General features: G+C 43.0%; 1 protein-coding gene across 2 annotated transcripts in view; it reads right to left on the bottom strand.

Moving 5' to 3' along the window:
• The window catches only part of RBM34 (RNA binding motif protein 34), a 30,365-nt gene that overhangs the window by 13,913 nt on the left and 1,219 nt on the right, over positions 1 to 15,233 (bottom strand). For both annotated transcript variants that reach the window (XM_037986035.2, XM_007989841.3), the window contains exons 4-6: positions 10,065 to 10,296; positions 7,857 to 7,916; positions 3,540 to 3,583 (exon numbers count right to left, since the gene is read on the bottom strand). In XM_037986035.2, coding sequence (XP_037841963.2) covers positions 3,540 to 3,583; positions 7,857 to 7,916; positions 10,065 to 10,296 — 336 coding nt within the window. The remainder of the gene's footprint in view (positions 1 to 3,539; positions 3,584 to 7,856; positions 7,917 to 10,064; positions 10,297 to 15,233) is intronic.

Below are 15,233 nucleotides of genomic sequence, written 5' to 3' on the forward strand. Positions count from 1 at the left end.
TGGCGCAATCTCGGCTCACTGCAAGCTCCGCCTCCCGGGTTCACGCCATTCTCCTACCTCAGCCTCCCGAGTAGCTGGGACTACAGGCGCCCGCCACTGCGCCCGGCTAATTTTTTTCTATTTTTTAGTAGAGACGGGGTTTCACCATGGTCTCGATCTCCTGACCTTGTGATCCGCCCGCCTCGGCCTCCCAAAGTGCTGGGATTACAGGCGTGAGCCACCGCGCCCGGCCAAATGACTCTCAAATTACATGACAAGATGCTCACTCATAAGAGAAATTCAAATTAGAAATACCACACTCAACTATCAGGTTTCCAACAATCACAAAGCTCAAAAACGTACTTTTTTTTTTGAGATAGGGTCTCACTCTGTCATCCAGGCTGGAGGATAGTAGTGCAATCATGGTTCACTGCAGCCTCCACCCTCTGGGCTCAAGTGATCCTCCCACCTCAGCCCCCAGAGTAGCTGGACTGCAGGCGTGCACCACCTTGCCCAGCTAATTTTTGTATTTATTTGTAGAGATGGGGTCTCGCCATGTTGCCCAGGCTGGTTTCAAACTCCTAGGCTCAAGCAATCCACCCACCTCAGCATCCCAAAGGTGCTGGGATTACAGGCACGAGCCATCTTCCCTGGCCAACATACCGTTTTTGTAAAGTAAAAAACGTTACTGTTGGTAAAGATGTGGGAACATAAATAGGTTGCAATCTCTACGAGACAGCAGTCAAAATTATGAATGCAAATGCCCTTCTGATTGAGCAATGCCACTGCTAGAAGTTTATCCTACATAAAAGTTAGCTCATGTACAAAATTACCTGAGTACAAGGTCACTCATTTACTCCGACATTATCTGTTTTGTTTTGAGAGAGCCGGTCTTGTTTGTTGCTCAGGCTACAGTGCAGTGGTGTGATCACAGTTCACTGCAGCCTCAAGCTCCTGGGCTCAAGTCATCATCCCACATCAGCTTCCTAAGTAGCTGGGACTACAGAGTCGTGCCTCCATGACCAGCTAAAATATTACAGCAAGGTTATTTATTTTATTTTATTTTTTGAAGACAGGGTCTCACTCTGTCACCCAGGCTGGAGTGCCAGTGGCGCAATCACAGCTCCACCTCCTGAGCTCAGGTATTCCTTCATCTGATTCCCAAGTAGCTGGGACTACAGTGCACAGCATCATGCCCAGTTAATTTTTTGTAGAGATGGGGTTTTGCCATTTTGCCCAGGGAGGTCCTGGGCTCAAGTGATCTGCCTGCCTTGGCCTCTAACAGTGCTGAAATTACAGGCATGAGCCACCGCACCCGGCCTCTAGCATTATTTGTAATGGCCATGAGACTGGGAAAAAACTTTACGTCCATCAGTGGGAGATTTGATAAAATAAATTAAGGTACACCTACAGAATACTCTAAGAAAAAGGGCGTTTTAAAAAAATGCTATAAAAATAATCACTTTCACACCAATATAAACAGATCTCCAAGTTGTACCAAGTAGAAAAAGGGAAAGTGTGGAGTAGTGTATGTTGAACACCAGTGAGTTAAAATGTTTTATGTGGAAAGAAGAACATGTATGCGTATCAGTTTTTAAATGCTAAGATATCTGTAGAAGCTTATATAAGAAACTAAAAACACTCGCCTAGGGTAGGGAATTGGTTGATGAGAAAAGGTATATAATTAAATTTTTTTTATTTATTTTGAGACAGAGTCTCGCTCTGTTGCCAAGGGTGGAGTGCAATGGCACAATCTGGGCTCACTGCAACCTTCGTCTCCTGGGTTCAAGTAATTCTCTTGCCTCAGCCTCCCAAGTAGCTGGGACTACAGGCATGAGCCACCACACCCTGCTAATTTTTCTATTTTTAGTAGGCACAGTGTTTTGCCATGTTGGCTAGGCTGGTCTCAAACTCCTGGCCTCACGTGATCCGCCCACCTCGGCCTCCCAAAGTGCTGGGATTACAGTTGTGAGCCACCACATCCAGCCATCATTACATTTTAAATTAAAAACAATAACAAAAAGGCAGTGGCTCATGCTCGTAATCCCACTGCTTTAGAAGGCTGAGGCAGAAGGATTGCTTGAAGCCAGGGGTTCAAGACTAGCCTGAAAAACATAGTGAGACTCTGTGCCATAAAATAAAATAATAAAATAAAATAAAATAAATTAAATAAATTAAATTAAATTAATTAAATTAAAATAAAAATAAAAATAAAATAAAATAAATAAATAAAATAAAATAAAATAGCCAGGGTGGTGTGCACATCTGTAGTCCCAGCTACTGGGGATGCTGAGATGGGAGCATCACTTGAGCCCAAAAGTTTAAGGCTACAGTGAGCCAAGATCTTGCCACTGCACTCCAGTCTGGGTGACAGAGCAAGAGCTTGTATGTTAAAACAAAACAAAACAAAACAAACAAAAAAAAAAACAATGAGATAGGGCTGGAGGAGAAGCTGACGGTATGGTGTGAAAATTCCAATTTTCTAACATATCCCGCTAAACTCCTTAGTAGTACTTGTACATACACCTATCAGAACCTCTGTTTCTGTTCAAATTTAGGCTCCTGGGTTTCAACCTCATACAGAAATAAAAGTATGACTCAAAAAGAAGGGTTGTATCTTACTAAAGCTTTTAGTATCCACAGCACTGAACAATGCCTGGTATCTAGCAGGATCTGCATCTTTGGTTACCTCCGCAAACACTGTGGGAACCTATATATTCATCAAATCTTAACTATACACCTGGCGCTGTGACGGTTATGAGGAAAAACTGGCAAAGACCTGGTTGGCGAAATAACTCCAAATGAAGACTGAACATTGAAATGGAGTCACCAAGATGTCCAAAGGGACTGTTGTCATACAAAAGTTTGATAGAACAGGATTCCCAGAAATGTTTCTAAAGTACATTATATTTTATCTAATATAAAGAAATCTCTGATCATAAACTTCATCATTTCATGCACCATTAATACAGAAAAACACCCAAGATACGAGACTAATAGGAAACCAGCATAAAGCTGAAGGTAAGTGAAAAATAAGCCTTCCATATGGAAGGGCAAACAAGGAGACTTGTATGTTTCATTCTTGGCACTGAGTGGGAAACAAAAAACTCCCGAGCACTGGAAACAAGCCATTACCAGGATGGTCCAAAACCCTCAGACAGAGAATGTCAAGTGGTCACAGGCTGGCAGTATACCCAGGTGACCAGCACAAGCAAACATGAATTCTCTTTGGAAAAACACAGGAAATAAGGCATTTGTAATCCGTATGAGAAAATTCAGGCATGAAGCTTTACAGTCGCTTCCAAACACCAAAAACATTCGTAAAATATCCATGGCTCAATTTCCAGTAATATTTTCTACGACTCTATAATTTACATTATGGCTTAAAGAAAAACGTGACAAATTTAAAGGCACTAAAATACAGAAGCAAATAGTCAAGCATGCTCTATTATCCAACTATATTAATAAAATATATGAGATTGTTAAGAAATGGTCTCACTTTTTAGCCACAAAGGAAGAAAGTTTAAGGTGATTCCCCCTTCCTCTAATTATAGACTTACTTTATTGCTGCCAGCTTTTTGGATAGAGTTCCCTCTGCTGGAATCTTTTAAGAGAAAGAAAAAGTATTAAAGACAGTATTTGAAATATTACCTCAAATTAATATTTTAAGTGAAGTCTAAATATCCAACTCCAGTACACTGTGATCAAAAACATTCCAGGGAAATAAACAAATCAAAAATAATCATCCTAATGTATTTTTTTTTTTTCTTTTTTTTTGAGACGGAGTCTCACACTGTCGCTCAGACTGGAGTGCAGTGGCATAATCTCGGCTCATTGCAAGTTCTGCCTCCCAAGTTCACACCATTCTCCTGCCTCACCCTCCCGAGTAGCTGGGACTACAGGTGCCCACCAACATGACCGGCTAATTTTTTGTATTTTTAGTAGAGATGGGCTTTCACCGTGTTAGCCAGGATAGTCTCGATCTCCTGACCTCATGATCCGCCCACCTCGGCCACCCAAAGTGCTAGGATTACAAGCATGAGTCACTGCGCCTGGCCAATCATCCTAATGCTATATGAAATGAAGCTTGTGGCTTAGGATAAGCTTTTCCAACGAAACCATCATGCTCAGATTTAAAAGGCTCAAAAACCCAGAGAGAAGTTAAGATTCTGGGCTCTCAAATTGCATCAGATGACTCCAACAGGGAGGACACCAGGAAGAGACACCGACGATGAAAGACACATGAAAAATGTAAAGAAAAGGCCGGGTACGGTGGCTCACGCCTGTAATCCCAGCACTTTGGGAGGCCGAGGCGGGTGGATCATGAGGTCAGGAGATCGAGACCATCCTGGCTAACACGGTGAAATCCCATCTCTACTAAAAATACAAAAAATTAGCTGGGAGAGGTGGCGGGCGCCTGTAGTTCCAGCTACTCAGGAGGCTGAGGCAGAAGAATGGCGTGAACCCGAGAGGCGGAGCTTGCAGTGAGCAGAGATTGTGTCACTGCACTCCAGCCTGGGCGACACAGCAAGACTCTGTCTCGAAAAAGAAAGAAAAATGTTAAGGAAAAAGAAAGGTTTATAAAGTAACATTTTATCGTGTATTCTAATTTTTAAATATGTCTAACTAAACTGATGAATAACATAAAAAGACATATCACCTGTATCTCTAAGAGTTTATATATTTTAACAGGCAAAAAAATGCATGGTGTCTTTCATTGTGCAGGTATGGGAATCCCCCTTATATTCAGGTTCACTTTATTTTCAGTCACATATAGCCTCCTTTAAGAGTAGATGGGGTAGGTAAGGAAAACTTTATGGAAGAGGCAGAAGTACACGTCAACAACTACAGCTGTCGACGACATGCCAAATGCAACCAGGTACTGAGAAGATCAAGGTGAAAAGATACCAATCCTGCAAGTTCACAATCTAGGAGCATGTAGAACGTAAATGCCATGTAGGGCAGTTATTATAAATCTTTTCTGGAAAACTTATTTTCTTTCTCAGTAACCTGATAGTTTACATAGTAAAACTAAGAAATTTTAACTATTCTATTTGCAGTTTATCTTGCTAAAACTGCTAATATAGTCAAACTCTCAAACCTCAAAAAAACAGTCAAGATGTAGAAATGTCTAAATGAATAATCAACATGTGAATGACATCATCAAAACACATTTATTGGGTGCCTTCTGTACAGGGTCTATATCCCATTATTTGTTTGGTTTTGTTTTTTTTTGTTTGTGTTTGAAACAGAATCTCACTTTGTCGCCCAGGCTGGAGAGCAGTGGCACAATCTTGGCTCACTACAACCTCCGCCTCCCAGGTTCAAGCGATTCTCCCACCTCAGCCTCCCAAATATCTGGGATTACAGGCCCCCACCACCATGCCCGGCTAGTTTTTGTATTTTTAGTAGAAACGGGGTTTTGCCATGTTGGCCAGGCTGGTCTCGAACTTCTGAACTTAAGTGATCTGCCTTGGCCTCCCAAAATGCTGGGTTACAGGCATCAGCCACTGCACCCGGCCTACATCCTGCCATTGAAGATATTAATAAATAAGTATAACATAAGGCAATAAAGTACAAGAATAATGCGGAGGAAAAAACATCATTTAATGATATAAAGTATCAGAAAAGCTTTGAAGAAGGGACATTTTAGCCGCATACTGAAAAATACTTCCATAGGCAAAAAAGGTACCTTAAGGAAGGATTCCAGGCAAAACAAATAGACCAGCAAAGGGACAAAGGAGAGAAAACCCATGTGTAGACGAACACAGGATGGGCGGGGCCACACTGGAGAACTGTCAGGCTAAGAATTAAGGATGTATTTCACTGACAGTGAGAATAATTAACACAATGTACATGTGCTGGTAACCCAACAAGAAGAAAGACAAACAGAGTATTTGTAATCACAGCTTACAGTCTGGTGGAGGTGGCAAATAACAATTTCAGTAGAGTGTACTAAGTTCTATAATGAGGGATGGGTGCAGTAAAATGCATAGCAGGGACACACTGGTAGCCTAGAGACTGGGGAGAATCAAGGCAGGCTCCCCAAAGGGGAGAAGGCAACAGCAGGCCCAGTGAGGGGTGTGTGTGGCGGCTGGTGGGGGGCAGGGAGGAAGGGCGTTTCATTAATGCAAGGCAGGGAAAGCAGCAAGGGTTCCGGGAAGAAGAGCTTCAGGAAAACTGAGCTGACAGTGTTTTGTTGGACAAATTAGAGGAAGACTGAAGGTAGGAACTATAATAGGCCTCTCCAACTATTCTGACAGGAGGTAATAACTTAGGTAGGACAAGGGAAAAAGAAAGGAATGACTCATAGTAGTTAGAAATCACAGTTGAAAAACGGGCAGGAATGGCAAACACTAGCACGGGTGAACCAATGCAGAGTCAAAGGCATCCACAAAACCTGCAGCCTGGGTGCCACTAAATACCACAGAAAAATCAGTAGGCAGCATAGGGTTGGGGTGAGAATGGATGGAAGTAAGCAGATATACTGAAATCAGGGTATGACAAGACACCCACAAACAATGCATTAGCCAAAGGTCTAATACGGGGAAATGGAACTCAGAAGGGCAGACAAAAGATATGTGATAAGAGTGGGAAATAGATACCCTGACAGAAATTATAGGCACTGTCAAAACTTTGGGTAATGTCTACTTCTATAGAAGTGGGCAGTTGTGCCTCCTCTAACATTTGGCAATTCCTGAAGATATTTTCCATTGTTACACTGAGGTGCAGGGGGCGCTACCAGCATCTAGTGGGTAAAGACCATGTATGTTACTAAACATCCTATAATACAAAGGGCAGCCTCCAATGACAAAGAATTATCCACTCCAAAATGTCAACTGTATGGAGGGTGACAAACTCTAATCACATGAGAAAGAGCAATTAGAAACATGAAAAAGGCTGGGCGCAGGGGCTCATGCCTATAATCCCAGCACTTTGGGAGGATGAGGCAGGCAAATTACCTGAGGTCAGGAGTTTGAGACCAGCCTGGATAACATGGTGAAACCCTGTTTCGACTAAAAACACAAAAATTAGCCGGGCGTGCTAGCCCACGCCTGTAATCCCAGCTACCTGGGAGGCTGAGGCATGAGAACTACTTGAATCCAGGAGGCGAAGGGTGCAGAGAGCCGAGATCCCACCACTGAACTTCAGCCTGGGTGACACAGAGTAAGACTCTGTCTCAAAAAAACAAACAAACAAACAAAAACAAAAACAGAATAAACATTTCCTATATTCTAATATACATTAATTATGCAATAGTGTCCAAAAATGTACACTATGGTACATCAACTAACTATGCCTATGCAGTTAAAAAAAAAAAAAATCATGTATGGGAAAACCAAATATAAATGATACTTATTTCCTGCTCCAAAGAATGTGGCTATAACTGGTCCAGAGTGCTGAGCTGGTAAAATCCAACTCACTTCTATCAAGTTTTAATATTAAATTGACTTAAACACTTGATCTGTCTGTGCTCAGAGAACAAGGACTGTTTGCAGCAATCACACCCACCTCCCATACTAAATGCATATGATGGGAAATAAGAAGAGAATGCCTAGGATTCCAGCAATGATAGCCAGTATTAACTTTTCAGCCTATTCTGTTGACACAGTAAATAACTCACCCATCCACCCTACAAAGTACACTGCAGGCTTTCATAGTAAGAGTATCATTTTATTAAGTAAACTCACTACATTATTTAAAAAGTTCAAGAGTCAGCAGTAGATAATAAGAGCAACTCTTTTCTTGGGTTAAATTTGAACCTATTGATTCAAAAGGTTAAAGTGCTCCACCACCTCACTAACAGCAAGAAGTTAATCTGATTTAAATGCAACAAATTTTAGTATTATGTAATTTTATGGGGGAATGAAACATACCAGAGAACGAAATCGTACAGATTCTATTTGTCCATACTCTTTAAAAAACGATTTCAGCTTCTAAAATTAAAAAAAACACATACACATTAGCTCACCCTCAGAACATCAAATAAGTGCTATAAAAGGCAATTAAGAAAAATTGTCCGATAATCCTTACTGCCAGGTTTTTTTTTTTTTTTTTTTTTTTTTTTTTTTTTTTGAGACAGAGCCTTGCACTTTCACCCAGGCTGCAGTGCAGTGGTACGATCTCGGCTCACTGCAATCTCTGCCTCGGCGGCTTCAAGCGATTCTCCTGCCTCAGCCTCCCAAGTAGTTGGGACTACAGGCGCCTGCCACCATTCTCAGCTAATTTTTGTATTTTTAGTAGAGACGTGGTTTCGCCATGTTGGCCAGTTTGGTCTTGAACTCCTGACCTCAAGTGATCCAACCACCTCAGCCTCCCAAAGTGCTGGGATTACAGGCATGAGCCACCACACCCGGCCTACTCCCAGTTTTTAAGAACATTTCAGGAAAAGTAGGTGACTATTCAGTTGGATGAACAAAAAAATTTTACTGAAACTTGTGAGATTCTGTCTCAAAAAAAAAAAACCACACAATTCAAGCTCCTATTAGTATCCATTGGATGTATAATGCTTTTCTTTCAATCTTTTATAACCTTTATCGCATGTAAATTAAGGATAGACTTATACCTTCCACATGTTTTCACATTGGTTTAAACCAGGAATAAACTTTTCTTTTGAGATGGAGTCTCACTCACTCTGTTACACAGGCTGGAGTACAGTGGCACACTCTTGGCTTCTGCAACCTCCCCCTCCCGGGTTCAAGCAATTTTCCTTCCTCAGCCTCCAAACAGCTGTGATTACAGGCATGTGTCACCACATCCAGCTAATTTTTTGAACTTTTAGTAGAGAAGGGGTTTCACCATGTTGGCCAGGCTGGTCTCGAACTCCCGACCTCAGGGGATCTGCCCGCCTTGGCCTTTCAGAGTGCTGGGATTACAGGTGTGGGACAACACGCCTGGCCTCAAAAAGGTTTTTCTACTGTTTTTAATGAAGTAGAGTTTAAATTGTCCTTCAAAATATGAGCAGGATGCTGAGCTAAGGATTGCAACAGTTACTATCACATGAACATGCAGAAACAAAGGGCAGGTTTTGCTTCAGCGATCCTCACACAATGGAAGAAACGCAGGACATCGTCATTCTTTAAACAACACATACTTACTATGCACAAGGCACCATTTCAGGTGTCAAGAGACAGAATGAGGCTGAGCACGGTGGCTCACGCCTGTAATCCCAGCACTTTGGGAGGCCGAGGCAGGCGGATCACAAGGTCAGGAGATCGAGATATACTGGCTAGCACAGTGAAACCCCATCTCTACTAAAAATACAAAAAATTAGCCAGGCGTGGTGGCAGGCACCTGCAGTCCCAGCTATTCGGGAGGCTGAGGCAGGAGAAGGGTGTGAACCCGGGAGGCGGAGCTTGCAGTAAGTCGAGATCACGCCACTGCACTCCAGCCTGGGAGACAGAGCGAGACTGTCTCAAAAAAAAAAAAAAAAAAAAGAGAGACAGAATGATGAAAAAAGAGGATCAGGCCGACTGGCTCATGCCTAAAGTCCCAGCACCTTGGGAGGTTAAGGAGGGCAGATCGCTTGAGCCCAGGAGTTTGAGACCAGCCTGGGCAACATAGCGAGAACCTGTCTCCACAAAAACAAAAAGTAGCCACGGCCACAAAAACAAAAAGTAGCCAGACGTGGTGGCATGCACCTGTAGTCCCAGCTTCTCAGGAGGCTGAGGCAGTAAGATCACTTGAGTTCAGGAGTTTGAGGCTGCAGTGAGCAATGATCATGCCACTACACTCCAGCCTAGGTGACAGTGACAACCTATCTTGAAAAAGAAAAGAAAAAAGAAAAACATCTTTAAACATATGGAGCTTATATTCTAGTGGCACATAACAGGAGATAAGGCTGAAAGAAAGAAACCAGGCAGGATGTCACTGCAGCATTCAAATATAATCTGCAAAAGCCTGAATTAGGGCAGGGACTGCAGGAATGAAAAGGAGGGGGTGGATACTGAAATCCATTTATATTAGGATGATTTATGTAATAATTTGCAATGAAGTTATATCCATGACTTATTATTCAATGCTTATTCAACACAGGAAGAACAAAGTTATTAACTTCTCTGAAATTTTACTATACACAAACTTACCTTCTTATTACATGTAACAGGCAAATTCCCAACAAATACAGTTCTCTCGTTCTTTAATCTCTCTTCTTCTTGGTTGATTTGAATTTTCTTTCTTTGACTGACAACTGTGTCATCTATATCATCAAGTATTTTTCTATCTGCTACTTTAACACCAGGTTGAGAATTTTTCCTTTTCTGCCCTTGTTTCTGGTGAATTTCTTCTTCTAAATCAGCACTCGCTAGAGCACTTTCCCTTTTTAAGGCAAAAAATAAAACAAAATAAGCAGTAAGAGTCATACCAGGTAGGTCTAGTATTTGACAAAGCACAGCCCTACCTTCTCAATTAGAAATATTTTCCAATGTCTTCTGAATTTTCCTAGATTTACCACTCACAAATATATCAAAATTTTTAAAGCAGTTTTATCTAGAAACTGACTAGTATCTTTAGAAAAAAAAATGATTTAACTCAAGAGTTAGAAAAAGTTAAGCTCTTTTTTTTTTTTTTTGGAGACAGGGTCTCGCTCTGTCACCCAGGCTGGAATGTAGCAGCGTAATCACAGCTCACTGCAGCCTCGACCTCCCAGGCTCAGGCAATCCTCCCACCTCAGCATTCCAAGTAACTGGGACCACAGGCACATGCCACCACACCTGGCTAAATTTTTTTTTTTTTGAGATGGAGTTTTGCTCTGTCACCCAGGCTGGAGTGCAATAGCGCAATTTAGGCTCACTGCAACCTCTGCCTTTTGGGTTCAAGTGATTCTCCTGCCTCAGCCTCCCAAGTAGCTGGGATTACAGGTGACCGCGATCACGCCCGGCTAATTTTTTTATTTTTAGTAGAGACAGGGTTTCATCATGTTGGCCAGGCTGGTCTTGAACTTCTGACCTCAAGTGATCTGCCCACCTCAGCCTCCCAAAGTGCTGGGACTAAAGTTGTGAGCCTTTTATACATACATACAAATATATATACACATATTTCTGAGACAGAGTCTAGCTCTGTCACCCAGACTGGAGTATAGTGGTGCAATCTCAGCTCACTGCAACCTCCGCCTCCCTGGTTCACAACAATTCTCCTCAGCCTCCCAAGTAGCTGGGATTACAGGCGCCTGTCACCACGCCCAGCTAATTTTTTTTTAAGTAGAGACGGGGTTTCACTGTGTTGGCCAGGCTGGTCTCAAACTCCTGACCTCTTGATCTGCGTGCCTCGGCCTCCCAAAGTGCTGTGATTACAGGCATGAGCTACCACGCCCGGTTTCCTTTTATATTTCTTTTGTAGAGACAGGGTTTTGCTATGTTGCCCAGGCGGGTCTTGAACTCCTGAGCTCAAGCCATTCGCTCACCTCAGCCTCCCAAAGTGCTAGGGTTACAGGCGTGAATCACTGCACCTGGCAAGAATAAGTGAAGCTCAATTTCTGAACACATTAAAGCTGCCAGGCAACAGTAGCAGCAAGTTCATCTAAACAGAAGCTGATTCACTTAAAGCTCTTGGAGATTTAGTTTACACTCTATCAATGCCTAATTTCATTTTCTACTCTAGACCTTTAGGGGCACTATCACACTCCCTGAGACTCTAAAAAGGTTAATATGGCAGCAGAGTACTTACTCTGTACAAGCAACACGGCCAATAGGAAAAACCAGATTCCCTACTTCTCATACTTCTGTAATATTTAAAGGACTCTTACCAAAAGTAAATTGTGAAATGGTAAATACAATATAAAGTATTGCTGAATATGGATAAGCAAGGTCTGAGCATCAATCTGAAAGGAGAACTAAAGGATATTAAGGAGTGAGGGAAGAGAAGAGCCAGTAAGAATCATAAAAATGATTCACTCATCAGCAAATACTTACCAGGTTCCTACTCAGTTCTAGGCTCTGAGAATACAAAGATAAACAATCAAAGGCCTCCAGTAGTCTAGTGAAAAGACAGACCAAGTTCACAATAAAATGGTAACAGCTATGATACATGGTATGCACACATAAACAAGAAAGGCTTCTCAGAAGAGGAAATCAGTGTCTGGCACACAGTCCAATAAAAGCTGACTGTCATTACTCCTACTTGAGGACAGGGTCCATGTCTAGTGTTTTGCTCGCTACAGTATATAAAGTGCCTAGCAGGAGTGAAAGGAAATGAGACAGTACAGTGAGGTGGGAACCAGGTCGGGAGGGACCTTCAGTGTTACACAAAAGTGCTTAGATTTTATCCTATTGAAGATGAGGAGACACTGAAGACTGACAGCATCTAAAACAGATCATTCGGGCAGAAGAGTGGAAGGTAATTAGAAAGGGGATAAGGTTGGAGAAGGGAGACTAGTAAGGATATGGTTACAACAGTGTGTATCTGAGAAGACTGATCAAACTGACCAGAGCAGGGAAGGAGGTGAAGAGGAAAAGGCAGATTAAAGAGATAATTAAAAAACAGCATCATCAGGACTTGGCAACTGATTAGCTAAGCAAGGAGAGGAAAGAAGACAGGATGACTCTCGGGCCACTAACTTAGGCAACTAGAAGGCTAGTGGTAGCACTCATGCCAAGGAACAGGTCTGATGAGAATGATGAGCTCCCAGTGGAGCATTCTTACCTGGAAGTACATAGGGAAAAAAGAGGTGCAAATGCCAGGAGGCAAACAAACATACATGTCTGGAGATCAGGAGAGAGATCACGGTGAGCACAAGAGAGACTGCCCCCAACAAAGGGTGACAAAGGGTCACAAGAACATGACCAAGAATGAGACCCCTGAGGGAAATGCACATTTAAAGAGTAGTCAGAGGAAAAGATACCACAATAACCCCAAGAAAGAATTGGCCAAGAGGACAATCAGAAGAGATTTCTCTCAGGGAATCCAGTAGCTTCGACAAGAAAAGCAGCTACGTGAAGGGTAACAGAGGACTCATAAGACAAAAGCTGCACTGCCCATCACATATGTCAGAGAGGTCAGGGTGGCCTCAGTGAGCACTGCTTCAGTGGCACAGTCAGGACAGAGAATAAAACCCGCCACTACCAGAATGCAAGTTCATGGAAGGGTGAACAGAGTCAAGAAGAGAGAAAGTAAAAGAACAGACTACTTTTCCTAAAAGCTAGACTGAAGGGAAGGACTGTGGGAATGGCAGCAAACAGAGACACGCAATTGTATGGGTTTTTTTTTTTTTTTTGGTGGTTGAGGGGAATGTCCTTTTTAAAGATTAGAATCTTGACTACATCTATATAGTAGAAAGAGGGATAAGGGCCGGGCACGGTGGCTCACGCCTGTAATCCCAGCACTTTGGGAGGCTGAGGCTGGTGGATCACCTGAGGTCAGGAGTTCGAGGCCAGCCTGGTCAACATGTGAAACCCCGTCTCTACTGAAAAAACACAAAAATTAGCTGGGTGTGGTGGTGGGTGCCTGTAATCCCAGCTACTCAGGAGGCTGAGACAGGAGAATCGCTTGAACCTGGAGGCGGAGGTTGCAGTGAGACGAAATTGCACTACTGCTCTCTAGCCTGGGCGACAACAGCGAAACTCCATCTCAAAACAAAAACAACAACAACAAAAAAATGAGTGACAAGGGAAAGAGGGGAATGTGGATGGATCTGACGGCACAGTCCCTAAAAAGGCAGAAGAACATACACGGTACACACAGCAACCAGGTGGTTAATATTGGACAAGAGGGAAGACACCTAAGAAAGAGGGGAAGAAATAAGGCTGTGTACAGATACATTAAGTTTAAATAGGAGGACAAAAATAGCAGTTCCCAACTGTTAGTGATTAATAGCTCCAGAACTGGTAAAAAGGTCTTCAGTTGAAAGGAGAAAAGGGAAAAGGAAATAAGGGGTTTGAGGAGAGTGACAAAGAAGACAGGAATGAACACTGTTACCTAGGTACATGTGATGGGATCACTATTTGGATCACGATTCAAATACACTGTTAAACAACGTTATGCTGGCCGGGCATGGTGGGTCATGCCTGTAATCCTAGCACTTTGGGAGGCGGAGGTAGGAGGATGGTTTGATCCCAGGAGTTTAGGACTAGCCTGGGTAACATAGCGAGACCCTGTCTCTATTTTTCTAATTTAAAAAAAAAAAAAAATGCTGCCTGGATCACTTGAGTCCAGGAGTTTGCGACCAGCCTGGGCGACATGGCAAAATCCCGTCTCTACAAAAAATACAAAAATTAGCTGGGCATGGTGGTGCATGCCTATAGTCTAAGCGACTCAGGAGGCTGAGGTGGGCGGCTGGATTGAGTCTACGAGGCAGAGGCTGCAGTGAGCGACAATCGCACCACTGCACTCCAACCTGGGTAACAGAGCCAGACCTTGTCTCAAAAAAAAAAAAAATGTTAATGAGGGTAAAGAATAAATTTAAGAACACCAAACGTATTTCTTAAATTACATACTTGTGAGGTGGCTCACGTATGTAATCCCAGCACCTTGGGAGGCTGGGGCAGGTGGATCATGAGGTTCAAGAGTTCGAGACCAGACTGATCAATATGGTGACACCCCGTCTCTAGTAAGAATACAAAAATTAGCTGGGTGTGGTGGCGCACGCCCATAGTCCCAGCTGCTTGGGACGCTGAGGCAGAAGAATCACTTGAACCCGGGAGGCAGTGGTTGCAGTGAGCCGAGATTGCACCACTGCACTCCAGCCTGGGTGACAGAGTGAGATTCCATCTCAAAAAACAAAACAAAACAAAACAAAACCAACCAGACAGCAGTAAACCAGGCCACGCAGTGGCTCATGCCTGTAATCCCTGCATTTTGGGAGGCCAAGACAGGTGGATCACCTGAGGTCAGGAGTTCAAGACCAACCTGGCCAACATGATGAAACTGTCTCTCCTAAAAATACAAAAAAAATTAACCGGGCAGGGTGGCGCCTGTAATCCCAGATCCTCAGGAGACCTGAAGCAGGAGAATCACTTAAACCCGGGAGGCCGAGGTTGCAGTGAGCTGAGATCAGGTCACTGCACTCCATCCAGCCTGAGCAAAAAGAGCGAAACTCTGTCTCAAAAAAAAAAAAGCAAACCAAACTCTTTTATATACATGCTGAAATATTTATAGATGAAACATAAGTTTTCCTTTTGCTTCCAGATAACGAGGGGGTGGCTGGGCGCGGTGGCTCACACCTGTAATTCCAACACTTTGGGAGGCCGAGGCAGGCAGACCGCTTGAGGTCAGGAGTTCGATACCTGCCTGGCCAACATGGTGAAACCCTGTCTCGACTA

Source organism: Chlorocebus sabaeus, chromosome 25 (genome assembly GCF_047675955.1).
Source record: "Chlorocebus sabaeus isolate Y175 chromosome 25, mChlSab1.0.hap1, whole genome shotgun sequence".
Taxonomy (NCBI): Eukaryota; Metazoa; Chordata; class Mammalia; order Primates; family Cercopithecidae; genus Chlorocebus; species Chlorocebus sabaeus.